The sequence below is a fragment of the Ipomoea nil genome, unplaced genomic scaffold (genome assembly GCF_001879475.1).
Source record: "Ipomoea nil cultivar Tokyo-kokei standard unplaced genomic scaffold, Asagao_1.1 scaffold1043, whole genome shotgun sequence".
Classification (NCBI taxonomy): Eukaryota; Viridiplantae; Streptophyta; class Magnoliopsida; order Solanales; family Convolvulaceae; genus Ipomoea; species Ipomoea nil.
The window spans coordinates 7,004,762-7,019,023 of record NW_017617471.1 but is presented as its reverse complement, the minus strand read 5'-3'; the positions used below and the strand labels follow the sequence as shown (position 1 = coordinate 7,019,023).

General features: G+C 34.7%; 1 protein-coding gene across 2 annotated transcripts; it reads right to left on the bottom strand.

Annotated features, from left to right (window-relative positions):
- Window positions 1-2,943: 2,943 nt before the first annotated feature.
- Window positions 2,944-12,183, bottom strand: LOC109180869 (E4 SUMO-protein ligase PIAL2-like). 2 transcript variants are annotated; one of them, XM_019330567.1, is made up of 16 exons: window positions 11,935-12,183; window positions 10,986-11,058; window positions 10,408-10,473; window positions 9,244-9,309; window positions 9,066-9,148; window positions 8,268-8,319; window positions 8,077-8,148; window positions 7,340-7,407; window positions 7,184-7,232; window positions 6,987-7,071; window positions 6,793-6,894; window positions 5,709-5,760; window positions 5,314-5,365; window positions 4,941-5,057; window positions 3,906-4,763; window positions 2,944-3,828 (listed from the first exon to the last, which is right to left on the bottom strand). In XM_019330567.1, the coding sequence occupies exons 1-16, from the start codon at window positions 12,132-12,134 to the stop codon at window positions 3,109-3,111; spliced, it is 2,715 nt and encodes a 904-aa protein (XP_019186112.1). In that variant the 5' UTR covers window positions 12,135-12,183; the 3' UTR covers window positions 2,944-3,108. The 2 variants fall into 2 exon arrangements, with proteins under 2 accessions (XP_019186112.1, XP_019186113.1); XM_019330568.1 differs by having other exon boundaries at window positions 2,944-3,825.
- Window positions 12,184-14,262: the final 2,079 nt, after the last annotated feature.

Below are 14,262 nucleotides of genomic sequence, written 5' to 3'. Positions count from 1 at the left end.
TTAAAGATATTGAATTACTAGTGAATTAGCTGGTTTTAAAGTAACACAAATTAATATTTAAATTTGAGAGTAAAATTCTTTGATCATATCTATCATTATTTTTAATTTGTCTCTTTTCAACATATGAATTTAGCGAGTAAAATAATTAAATAGCATAATTGTGTACATTGAGCTTGAGAAGTATAAGCTCTACATCTACCACTGCTCAAGAGAACGACAATCTCACCCCTCAAATATGCTCACATGAATAAAATTAGTTCACCCTTCTCATGAGTCCGTGTGGACAAATTTGATCTATTAAAAGATCAATGTGGTCAGATCTGATCCATTATAGCCTATGCAACTACAGTTGCACAATTGATAATGGACCAGATTTGACCATTGATCTCTAGCTTTTAATCAACCAGATCTGATCCATTATAACCTATGCAATTGCAGTTGCACAATTGATAATGGACTAGTTTTGACCATTGATCTCTAGCTTTTAATCGACCAGATTTGTTCACACGAACTCATGGGAAGAGTTGAACTCTCTTGAACAGTGACCTCTGTGTGTGTGAACACTTTCTCCTATAAAAAGTGTGGATATATCCACATCCTCCATTTTGGAAAATCAAAGATATGATCTTTTTTTTAAAGCCAACAACTCATAATGCATTAGCCATACCAGGCTCAAGAAAAGGAGGAGGAACATCCCTCCATTGTGTACGTGCCAAAGAGGCAGTTACATGCTTTGCCATAACGTGGGCAGCCTGTAAAGCATCCCTACGAACATGATTTACTACTGATCTAGTCATAGCGGAAAGCAAATGATTACAAGAAAGCAAAACATAATCAAGATAAGTACGAAAGGAACTAGCATGTCTAAGACTTGAAACCAAAACCAACTATCCGTGTAAACTGAGACCATTGAGAAGTCATTATTCCTTAGCCACGATAATGCCTCACACAAAGCTAAAGCTTCCGCCAAGAGGGGGTCATACGGGCAAATAAGAGGTCCATTCCCTGCCGCCACAAAGGTTCCATCGACCTCCTGTACAACAAAACCAAAAGCTGGAGCATGATTCGGCCCATGGAAGCCCGCATCTACACGACAAATCACGCCACCATCCAATGCCGAACTCGGCCCTTGGGGCGCATGTGATACACGAGTGATGCTGCGGTGATGCTCGCTTGCAATCCAAGAAGCCCACCTAGCCGTGAACCGCTGAACCACCACAAACAGCACCGGCAAACGACCATTTCAAATCGCCTCATTTTGGTTTCGACTTGATTTAATATCACTTTCATGTGGTCGGAAATTCCATAATTTCCAGTAGTGAATTAAGCAAATGATTGAAAAGCTTAATGTGAAGAAATGAATAGTTTGCTTAAACAGGAAAACTCTGTTCATAGATAAATTTTCATATGTTAATATATTAAAGTGATTGAATATAATTACTAGTGAATTAGTTGGGTCTAAGGTAACGTAAATTAATATTCAACTTTATGAGTAAAATTCTTTGTGCATATCTATCATCATTTTTAATTTGTCTCTTTTCGGCATATGAATTTGGCGAGTACAATTAATTAAATAGCGTAATTGTGTACATTGAGCTCGAAAAGTATAAGCTCTACATCTACCACCAATGCTTAAGAGAACGACAATCTCGTCCCGTATGGGTTTAGCTCAATGGTTTAGTGGGCAGTATTTGGTCTTGGTAACAGACCAAGGTTTGAACTTCGGTGGTGGCAGTGTGGGAATTATGTTTAAAATGGGCAGATTCCTTGTGCGCACCGGCATGCCTACTAACCCATTGAGTCACTGGTGCGCATTTGGCCTTGTGTTGATACATCTACACCCTCCATTTTGAAAAATCAAAGGCTAGGATTTTACCATTACTAAAAGTTTGCAATAATTATATAATGAACGGTCAAAGTATCTATAAGGTCCATGTACTATTGTGTTTTGTTCAATTTAGTCTTTCTACCTTAATTTTGTTCAATTTAGTCCCTGTACTTTAAAAAATGAAACAATTAAGGACAATATCCTATGTAGCACTGACTTTATCTCTGCTATATTATCATACTTACATGCCAACTCATATATTATTTTATAAATATTTAAAATTAATTACTTTTACTACCAATATATTACATTAATATGTCCAAAATAAATACATAAATACTTGCTCACATAAGCTATTCTCCTTAATTATTTCGATTTTTAAAGTATAGGGACTAATATGAACAAAATTAAAGTAGAAAGACTAAATTGAATAAAACATTATAGTACAGGGATATCATAGGTACTTTGACCTCATCTGTACTGTTGTGTTTTTTTTTTTTTTTTACTAAAACTTTCAATCATAATGACCGACTAAGATCAGCCCTTGCTTTTTATAGGAAAAACCTTTTCTTATTTGATCTTGTTTATATATATGCATTGTTAAGTATTTCTAAATAAACACATTTATTAAATAGCATAAGAGTTAATGCAAAAATGTGATAAATATAGCTAGCAGCATATATTCCAATAAGGAAGAAACAAAGACTGAAAATAATAATTAACCAACTAATTAAAATAAAAATAAATAGAAAAATTAACTGACCATATACAATATAATAATTAATTTTATATATATATATATATATATATATATATATATATATATATATATATATATATATATATATATATATATATATATAACATAAAAGAACAGGTTCTGAATTTTTTTTTTTGTATGATAAAGTACCCATTTCTATATTTTTTACATAAGAAAGACAAGCAAAATAAACTACAAGTGACATGGTCAAGCTATTTGAATACACCTAGTTGTCAATTTTTTTCAAATATCATCTATAGGGGGTGTAAAGCATAATTAAGCCCCAATATCCACATGTTTATTTTGATTGGGTAGATTCCATCATTCCATAGTATTATTAAGTAAAAAAGTGTTTATTTTGGTTCATGATGCACATAACTTATGTTCATAATACACATACACATAAATTGGAAAATTGAAATACAGTGTATGAAATATAAGGTCCATAAAAATAGCATGCATACAAAGAAGTGCAAATGATTTGTTACTGATATTAGGTTCAGCAAACAAGTTAATGAAGTTATGCAATGCCAGAAGAATGTTGAGGTAAACCAGCTGAAGAAGCATCGGGTGCAGCAGCTGGTGTAGAAGATGGCGGATTTACTAGCGGAGATGCATGCACAGATCTGTTGGCCATGAGGGCTTGCAACTGTGGTGAGATATTGGGTGGAATGGACGGCCTGGGAGCTTGAGCTTGCTGGGTTGGCCGAATGATATACTGTTCCAATGCCTCGTTGTATGCCCGTCCTGATAGGCTTCCTCGCATACGACCTGTGGGACGCCAGTCCGGATCTGTAGGTAAATCCACCGGTACTGTGCCTGGTGTTGCACTTCCCCTTTGATCGCCAATCAATGATGGCCTTGGTGAATCAGCATTTGCTGAAAGAGGAGGGGCGGCTCTAGATAATTGAACAGGCCTTGCTATCTGGGCTGTCCTCTGGGCAACAAGCGTTGGCTGAAGCTGTTGCCCGCTAGCAACACCTCTTGCCTGGCCTACACCACTCTGCAAACTGCCTTGAGCATTGTTTCGCGAGAAACCGGGAGCAAGTGATCGAGATAGGCCCGGAGATTGGTTTGCGGTATAGGATTTCTGCTGGTTCGCCATTCCCTGCCAACTTCTCTTAAGAGATTCAGCTGTGAATCCTGAAGAAGCTCTGTAAGGGGTTGGTGTGTGAATTGGATTTTTATGGCCGACAAACTGTTGAGTTGGGCGAATAGGAGCAGAAGAATGCTCCAGCTGCTAGCAAGAGAAATAATACAAAATCTCAGAACCATAGTCAACAAACAGAGCCATAATGCTTATTTAGGGTAACTAACCTGTTTATTAGGTAATGTTGATGGCGACACTTGTGATGCCTGGACCATATTTGAGTTAGATCTGGAGAGTTGCTGCTGCGGCTTTTCAACATTACTAGAACCAGCATTTGTGCTAACTGATGTTGCCTGAGGAGTGGCGGAAGGGACGTTGAGAATCACATCACCGATGGTACCTCTTGGTCTTTGCTGATGTACGGGAGAGGGCATCTGAGCTGGAAGGGCCTGAACTGCAATTGGTGCTCTATTTACTGCATGTCTAACTATTGACGGCATCCTGCCATAATCATTAGCAATTGCTGAGTTTAAGAATTGGTACTGCAAGTTATTAGGAGAGGAATCTCCACCCTGCATGACAGAGGCTTGGATAAGAGGATCAGTTAAGACGGGTGGCAGCATCAAACTTGTAGGAACAGGCTCAGAAACGCCATCAATCTGCATATTGGAACTAGGTCTAGATGTTCCTGATTCTAATCTGGAGAAATAAAATCCTGACCAGAAAGCATCGTCCATGTGCGAAGCCTGATTAACTTCACTTGGATTAGATGTAGAAGGTTGATTTTGGCAACTTGGATTTGATGTAGAAGGTTGATTTTGGCAGTTGGTCTGTACACTTTTAATGTCTTCAATCTCTCCTGTACCCACCACATCCATTGCATCATCCATCTCAGTAAGATCCAAAATATCTGCAGAGGAGCTTGAGATGCCATTACAATCTGGCAGCATAGTTTCATCCTTAGAAATATCAGGCTTATTTACAGGTGGATTGCCAGTAGGATCATCACTTTCCATGACTGCTTTCCATGAACCATCTGAAGAGAGGATCACATCAGTGACATTCTCCCCAACTTCTTTCAAAACCTTTAAGAGGAAAAGTATGTTACTCCAAAGCAAAATAGTTATTTAAACAAAAAAAATAAAATAAAATCTATAAAAAATATATTAAAAAAAAAAAAAAAAAAAAAAAAAAAAAAAAGAAGAAGAAGAAGAAGAAGAAGAAGAAAGAAAGGAAGGAAGAACATGCAAAACAATACTTGCCTTCACCATGTCTTGATCAATACGGATGTCAGTGAAGCAGGCCTGCTGGTTACAGTGAGGACAACGCCAAGATGGCCTTCTCGAATTTATATCAATATAGTTCTGATAATCAAAACACTATGACAATAGAAATATGTTGGGGTTAGACCCAATTATTGAAAGGGATATGATGGAGAAACTGGCTAAACCAAAACTAGTTTCAGATTTGTGATGTCAGACTTTGTAGTTCTGACAAATCAAAGACCTCAAGGAGAAAGTATAAGCATTTTGAAAATAACAATCACACATGTAAGTACTCTACATGTGACCTATTACTATGCTGGATAGGATTTCTGAGTTAATTGTAATTTGCACAACAGTTATGAGCAGTCACCTGGAGATGTTTGCATGACTGGCCTTTAACAGGAGTCTTTATACGTTTGAAGCTGTACACGCAAAGACAAAATGATTAGCAGAATGCTTAGTTTGCGGGAATCAGGAGAAAAGAATCAAACTCCATTGGGCAGAAGGCGGGTGGTCAGAACTAATAAACATTTCATCTTTGTATAATTCCAGTAAAAATGATCCAAATTGAAGCATCCACCTTCTTTCTGTTAGAGGCAGGGAAGCTATATGTGTGTGTGGTATATACACATACGCACAAACCAAAAAAAAAAGAAAAAAAAGAACTTTTCAGGTGGGGTAGAATGAACTTTTGATACAGACAATCTGTTTAGTCTATCCAGCATGTCAGAATCTGAAGAAGCCTTGGAGAAGAAAACAGCATACCTTATGGGACAATTCAGGGAAATTCTTGATGGTCCCTCAATTATCTCAGAATCTACATCATTAGAAAATTACATCAACCACTGGGACAAAAATTTACAGTTTGGTGGGAGCAGTAAGCAATACAGCACGTTAAGTGTGCTGGAACATGCATAGAGTGAATCAAAATCAGAAGGAAACCATACAACACAGCAGATGTTAATGTAAGGGAATCCAACAATAAAACAAGTATAGGAGACTTTATTATAATTTCTTTGCTTCAAATAGAAACATGAAGTGTGAGTGTGACCCAGACTTTCACTTAATTGGTTTATTCAAAAGGGAATTAACAAAAAGGGGAGTATTTGGTGTGCCCCGGACAAAAATAGAAAAGATTTTGAAACATGGACAAAAATAGGCAAATCTAGTCTTGGAAATAGCATTTAGAGACACATTTCCCAAGTGCATTTGATACAATTTCAAAACCAATTTCTCACATATTTCTAGGAAATGATTTTATGTTAATGTGTTTGACATAAAATTTAATTTTCAGAGATATGCCATATATCTGTATTTAGGATTTTTTTAAAAAGCCAAACGCATTTCCAAATGAATTTTCCCTAAGAATAATCTATACCTCATGCCTAGGTTTTTATTTTAAGATCAAACAAAATTTCCAAACGCATTTGACCCTACAAAATCAAATGCTTTTTTCCTTATTGCGTGCAGGTATAACAGTACAGCAAAACTCAAGCCACTCTCTCACACATTTCCCAAACTAGTTTTGCCCATTTTTGTCCAAGTTCTAAAATCTTCCCTTTTTTTTTCAGGCCAGACCAAATATTCCCATTTCTCTCAGCAACGTGTAATCATGAAAAATGATCTAGTCTAGCAGTATACATGTTATTACCAAGTCAGCAACGTGTAAGAAAGCCTGAAGGTAAAGTAAAAGGACCAAATCTATACTTTAACCAACTTCAGAACGACCTTATTCAACAGATATGGTATAGTTCAGGTTAATAATAATAATAATAATAATAATAATAATAATAATAATAATAATAATAATAATAATAATAATAATAATAAAAACCTCCTTGATGCATACCTGGATCTACTGATGCTGGAGTGGGTTGCACATAATTTAGAAGGGTGGCAGGGTCCGGGGTTGGCATTATGCTCATAAAGGCAACAGCAACAATGTAGGTTCCTTCTCAAAGATGAACCAAAAATAGTATGGTTTCACAAACTACCAACATAAACAGAAATACTGGATACTGGAAAATAGTTTTATGGACACACCATTAAACTCGCCCACAGCTTGTAGAAGATTTGTTCCATATTTAAGCATATGTGATACAATTGTTGGAATCTGAGGTCCAGTATCCTAGCAAGAAAATTTATTTAAGGAAATAGCACCAGTCATAAATTGCATTAAATCACCAATGGCAACTAGATCCACTATAATAACACTTCAGAAAATTATTGCTGCAACAGACCATAAACACATTTGTTCGCTTTTCCACTCCTTTCCCATTAAGGAGAAAGCTGCGAATAAGAAGCATGGTGTATGAGCAGAGTAATTGGAACAGATTAGACACATCAATTAATACAGACTCGCACAAAGATATAGAAGATAGGAAGTAGTTTCATACTTTGCTTGAGGAGGGTTTATAAGGCATGACGACGTCTCTGTATTATCTACTTGAGCAACTAGTACCCTCTGTAGGCAAAAAGGAAATGGAAAATGAGGCTATGATTCTACGAGTAACTCTTCATATGGCATTCAGCATGTTTAACCTTTGCCACATTTTCAAATAACAATGAAGAATGAAAAGCAAAAGTTCATGATGTCTATCTAGTTAATAAACCATCAACTAACTCTTGTAAAGTCCCTTCCCTGGGAAAACTTATTAGATACAAGAATGAGAAATAGTGAAAGCCAATACGGAACTGTTAGTAGCATTACTAGACTCAGTGTGTATGTGTATGTGTATGTGAAGAGATACTAGCCTATAATATCCATTGAGATAACAACTGAATTCAAGTAAAAATGATGACATAGATTGTTATAAAAGTTACAGCAATATAGATGATGTTATATAGGTTTGATTTCCTAAACTCTCAGATAAAAGCAGCAATAGATTGCAATATTGAGATATCAAAATAAATAGGAATGAACAAGCAAAGGCCAGAAGGCAGAATGATTTCACTTTAAGGGGAAAAAAGTCAAGAACTCCAGATACTGTATAATACTATCTAAAAGCAAGTACATCTAACCATAGAAGCAAAAAATTAACATAGGTTGTAGTAGCAAGAATTATTTGAACAAACTCATTTCAGAAGATTTCAGATTTAAGCATGATTTTCAATCTATGGAGAAAGTGCATACTATTTTATCTTGCGCAGTAGTCTTCACACTCTTCAATATGTGAAAGTCATTGATGAAAGTTCCATATCCAGGCTATAATTTAGAAAAGGAAAAATATCATTAGTACCAAACATATTCAAATTACAAAATCCTCCAGCAAAAAACTCACACATGCACATGCATAGGAAGAGGTGGCTGTTATACATGAGTACCTTAACTTCCAGAAAGGCAAATATCTGACCCATCTTCAATAGGGGAAAGAATCTGCCCACGCAAAGGAATTCTTCAGTAACATTAAAGGGTGAAAATCATTCAATAGAGTTAAAAGTTAAAACTAATATTTTGCAAATAGTTATATCCTTGAGCCTATCATCTGAGAAATGAAACTCTTGAATTTATTTTGAAAAGCTACTAAACTTTCAGTCTCAAACAATTGATGTTTAAGTTTATGTTTCCATAAAGAAATTCATACAGGATAGGTGGTGTCACCAAATAGAGTTCATCCTAATTAGTAATAGTTAATTAGTTATCGTTACGAAAAAGAAGAGTCCACTGTTTATGCTTTCTCATAATACAAGGAAATTACAGAGGCATATATACTAAAGATAGCAGAGAGAGAAAATTAACTCCCATGCCAAAATCAGCTTAACAAAAAAAACATACAAATTGCTGAATTTGACTATGACAGAGATTAGAAAATGTACATTAATAGTAATAATAATTTTAAAAAAAATAAAATAAAGGATAATATAGAGTGAGCATGACATCCTTCTACTCAAGCAAACCGTGATTATCCAACCATCATAATACAGGCTACATTATGGAATTTTTTTTTCTCTTTTTGACGTTTTGTTTTGGGTCAAAGTAGCCTGCCGAACAGTCATAAATTTAAAGATCAAATCAATGAATATGCAAAATTGTAGTGTGTTGACTGTGTTCAGTTAAAATTTTTAAGCAAAGGACTAGATGTGCAGCCAGTGAGGCAAGAAAAAGAGTGACAAATTTCATACCTTGACATAATCATTGAGAGGGTAGATAGATAAGTACTAGGTTCACATTTGAAATCTGGTTCACTGCAGAAGCTGCTAGAGATCTGAAATATGCAAACAAACAATAAAGAGGCAAACCAGTACCTTAAGAACCAATTAAAGTATGAAACAGAGATATTAGTAAAAACAAGATATTAACCTCATTTGTAAGATGGCAAAGATCTTCAGAATCTTTGTCAGAAAACCACCCACTCTGACAAGCACTCTACAAATCATGAAAGGGTCAATGAAGTCACAGAAAGTTGCACACAACTTTTAAGATAAGACTTAAGAGATAGGTAATATTTACATGGCAAGACTCAAAACCAACAATACAAATGAAAAATTATTTCATTAAGATATGAAAATCTAAGGAACCTCCAATTCAATGGCTATAACTTTCAATTTCCCTAACTAAATTTGTTCACACAAACACATACATAGTGAGCCATTTCCATGTCGATGTGTAACCATGCCAAATACTAAAATAGTAAGGGATGTGGTACATTTTGAAATTTGGCAAAAAGTAAAAATTACAGTGTACCGTATATGTTAGAAGGTTGTTTGGTGGTCCTAAAGAAGATATGTGGCAAGACTAAGGAAGTCTTTTGCCCTGCATATGACATATGGATCAGGCCTTTAATGTTTAAAAAATCATTTTTGGTTGGGAAAGTCTCCTTGCGGTGGCAAGCAAAATGCCATAGAAATAATGTTTCTAGTGAAGTGACATTGCATCAAACACTACTTCCATGCAGACAAGAATAGTCACACAGATTCACACTCATAGCTACTTCACAGCTCAGCTTGCACAGGGGATCTAGCATACAAAAAAACTCAATTTTCTGGCTGTCACCCCTGGCATACTAGTGTACTACATGTAGATCCACATTACAAACTATTTTAATCCCTAGACATGGTGACCTAATTTTTATATATTTGTAAAATGGGAAAAAATACAGATATTCAAAAAAAAAAAAAAAAAAAAAAAAAACACAGAAAATTGATGCAGATAAAGAAAGAAATAAAATTTAAAAAGTCGTCTGCAAAGAGACTACCAGTATTGTAGGATATCTTAGTGCCATAGTCAAATCTATTACAGAATACTCTTACACCAAAGTCAAGATAAGAAACAGCCAGTCTGAGTCTGTTATTACTTATTACCACGATAAGACTAAGGCTTACCCAAAGCATAACATTCCATCAAAACTAGTTTGGGCCACAAAGTTGATCAAATGAAGTACCAAACAGAAACCATCACTTGTACTTGGAAATGAACATTGATTACTGAATCAACCTAGAGCAGTAAGTATGTAATGGGAATTACCTTAACAGAAATCATTAGAACCATGACTGCAGCTTGTATAAGAGAATCATTTTTCCGCTTGCACACCTATAACCATACAAAAATTTGGGGAAGAATTATGTTTCAGTTACAGTAATGCTTCAGATGCATAAGAAAGGCAGTGCTAATCCAGCAATAATAGTGTACATGGAATGGGAATCCCTTGCATAAAAGTTGTTTATGGACTGTATGTTGTTCAAAAAGACCATCGCCACACAGAAAAAGAAGACCTTTGGGGTCTTGGAGAGGATTCAACCAACAGGAACATGTTCATTTACTCAAAAGGGGGCAAGGTTTGGACAGCAAACTTTTCTATGGGCATGAAGAGAGTGAATCAAGAAAGCATTTATGAAGAAGACAGGAATTTGACTGATAGGTAATTTTCAAGGAATTATAAACAGGATTTAAGAGTACTTCCTCTCTTCTAAGCTTCATTCTTTCATTTTTCACCTTGACAATTTAGAATGGAAAACTTCAAAATGAGATATTACAAGTTCTTGAAAGATGATGCAGTAAAGTGAAATAAGTAGGACAACTTTGACTTCTGAGTAAGAAGGAACCTGTTTAAGCAATGAAGGCAACTCCAAAGCTTTGGTGGGAACATCATGGGTTGCAATGGCACAGTCAATGCCTCTGCAATAATTAATAACGCTGCATGATCAGAAAATCTGAATATGAAAAGAGAAACATTTGGTAACATTAAAAATAAAAATTAAAAAAAAGGAAACAATGGAACATTTGGCAATAATCCTCACTTGAGCTTATTCTTTTCCTTATACTCATTCCAACAAAGTTTTAGTAGATAAGAGTTCAATAAACAATACGTTTAAACTGCCCAGTTTTTAATATAAGATTGAACCAAAATTAAATGAAACATACTGTAATTTGGAAATGAAATGAATTATTGTTGGGGGGTTTACTGAGAAAATACAGAGCATTTGCTTGATACAGAAAAATGTAATATTCATCACATGGGACCTAAGTAATCAACACAGAGAGAGACAATGCACCCCAAAATGGTGTGCAAGTTCAACATTTAACCACATAGATGATACATTTGCTCCACATTTTCTTTGTGGTCTCTCCTCTTTGTATAGATACCTTATGATAAGGTGACTAACAACAAAAGCCGGTAATCCAACTACAATTTTTATTTTTTATTTTTTAGAAACATAAAGAAATCCAAAAGATACAACTTTCAATTTCCCTAGTTGTTAATTAACAGCTGTATCAAACAGAGACTCTTTGCATCAAAAGCCATACAACTGAACCCCTCGTGCAAATAATACAGCAATCACGGAAAAGAAGCGCTTCTAAACCACTAAAAACATAAGCCAATTCAAAATTCCTTTCCACTAAAACCAAACATCATTCTCGAAAAATGCAAGTGTATCAAACAAGAGCATTTGCTTTTCGTGCATGTAATAGATTTTAATTCATACACAAGATAAGAATACGTACGAATGTTATGATTTTGGCATAGAGGATTGAACGAACGAACGAACGTACCTGGCTAGGGAAAGGCAGAGCTGGCAGAACTCCACGAGATCGTTTTTCGGTTGAGGGCCTACGTGCATAGCTAATCTGTCAGCGGCAGCCGAGATGCGGAACGAGTTCAAGTACAAAGCATTCGAAGCATTGGCTCCGGCTCCGGCGCCGGCGTTCGCTCTGGCAGCCGCGCCGGGATTACTGACAGTCTGCCCGGCCATTTTACGCCGCTTTTAGTCGCCCTTCTCTCCCCTGGTCACCCGGAGTCGTTTGATTGTCCGTCATTTATAATAGCTCATGATGCTTTAATTTATACTTCTATAATTAAAAAAGGAAACTGATACGGAGTATTATTAATTGATTAAAATATAAAAAGATCCCTAATTTATTGAAAATAAAAATTAAAACAGAAATAGGTAAATTAAAAAAGGAAATAAATATTACTAATTGACTAAAAAAAAATAATACCTAATTGACTGAAAATGAAAATGGAATTGGCAGATCAGCGTAAAATAATATTTGATTACGAAACGGAAATTAGGTAAATTGAAAAATGAAACATATGTTACTAGTTGAATGGAAAAAAGATCCCTAATTGACTGAAAATGGAAAAAGAAATGGTTAGATCAGCCTAAAATAATATTTGATTAAGATTAAAGACAAACTAATCACAATTATATGATATATTTTACACAATAATATTCTAGACTATCAATAAAAAAAATTAAAAAAAGGCACAAAAATTAGATAAATTGGAAAAGGAAAGTATATTACTAATTGACTGAATTTTTTTTAAAAAAATCCTTAATTAATTGCAATTAACTCGTAAAAAGGAAAATCATACTAAAAATTATTAATTATTAATAATAAAGATATAAAATTAAATTAATAATAATAATAATAATAATAATAAATAAAGAAATAAAAAATTCTTTAAATTTTAAAAATAATATTATTAACTAATCAAAATATAATTTCATAAATTAAAATTCGTATTTGAAATCGTCTACGAAAGAAATTAACATTTCATAAAATACAAATTTTTAAATTTTAAATACTAAATATAACAACAATTAACACAATTAAAATTTTAAAAATAAAATAAAATCGAAATATAGAAAGAAAAGTGAAAATAAAAGTTTAATATATATATATATATATATATATATATATATATATATATATATATATATATATATATATATATATAATTATGTTCAAATGCGGTTGGTGCGCCCAGGTGCGGTTGTACGGTTAAATCTGAGCTATTGATCTTGCTTAAATCAATGTCGAGGATTACCAAAATAAAAAAAAAATGCGGTGATAATTTGGTAATTTTTGTATCTAGGTCAAATTTAAGGTGCATGTGTTTTGTGCTTAAGGTGAGTGAATTTTGTGCTTAAGGTGCGTGTGTTTTGTGGTTAATGTGAGTAGTTGTTGAAACTTAAGGTGCGTGGTTTTCCTTCTTAAGGTGTGTGGATTGTGTGCTTAAGGTGCATGAGTTTTGTGCTTAAGGTGCGTGGGTTTTATGCTTAATATGAGTATTTGTTGAAACTTAAGGTGCGTGGTTTTCCTTCTTTATGTGCGTGGTTTTAATTTCCTTCTTAAGGTGCGTTGTTTTCCTTCTAAAGGTGCGTGATTTGTATTCTTAAGATGCGTCAGTTGTGTGAAACTTAAGGTGAGCAATTTTAAAACCTTAGGTGCGTGATTTGTGTTCTTAAGGTGCTTTGTTGTGTGCTTATGGTACATGGTTTGTTTACTTAAAGTGTGTCATTTTAATACTTAAGTGCGTCAACCGCACGAAAAGTCATCCCCGCACCTGAACCCTTCCACATATATATATATATATATATATATATATATATATATATATATATATATATATATATATAGCAAAAGGGTTGTCTCCCACCGTAAGCACGGGCAAATTATGTTGTGCATCCGTATGCACCTTGCATGGTGCATACGGATGCAAAAACGACGTCGTTTTGCATAAAACGCGCGCCATACTTAAAAAAAAAAAAAAAAAAAAAATCAGTTTCGATTCCCAGCAACAACATTATGTTATTCATTTTTAGTTCATTCATTTTGGATTTTTTAGTTATGAAATTCAGAAAGTGTAGTTATGCAATTCTGGATGTGTAGTTATGAAGTTATGGATGTGTAGTTTAGGGCTGTAAATGAGCTGAGCTACTCGTGAGCCGCGAGCGAGCGGCTCGGTCAAAGCTCGGCTCGAGCTCGGTCAAAATCGAGCTTGAGCCGAACTCGAGCGGCTCGTTTAATAATCGAGCTCGAGCCGAGCCTAATTATTCTAGGTTCGTGGCTTGTCGAGCCGCTCGCGAGCCTTAA

Bases quoted from the DNA above. Each gene is read 5' to 3' on its own strand.
- LOC109180869 (XM_019330567.1), bottom strand. From the start codon at position 12,134: ATGGCCGGGCAGACTGTCAGTAATCCCGGCGCGGCTGCCAGAGCGAAC. The intron at 10,474-10,985 runs GTTCCTTCTTAC...GTATGGTTATAG, and splicing joins TGCCTTCATTGCTTAAACAG to GTGTGCAAGCGGAAAAATGA. The intron at 6,895-6,986 runs GTGTGTCCATAA...ATCTTTGAGAAG, and splicing joins AGCTGTGGGCGAGTTTAATG to GAACCTACATTGTTGCTGTT.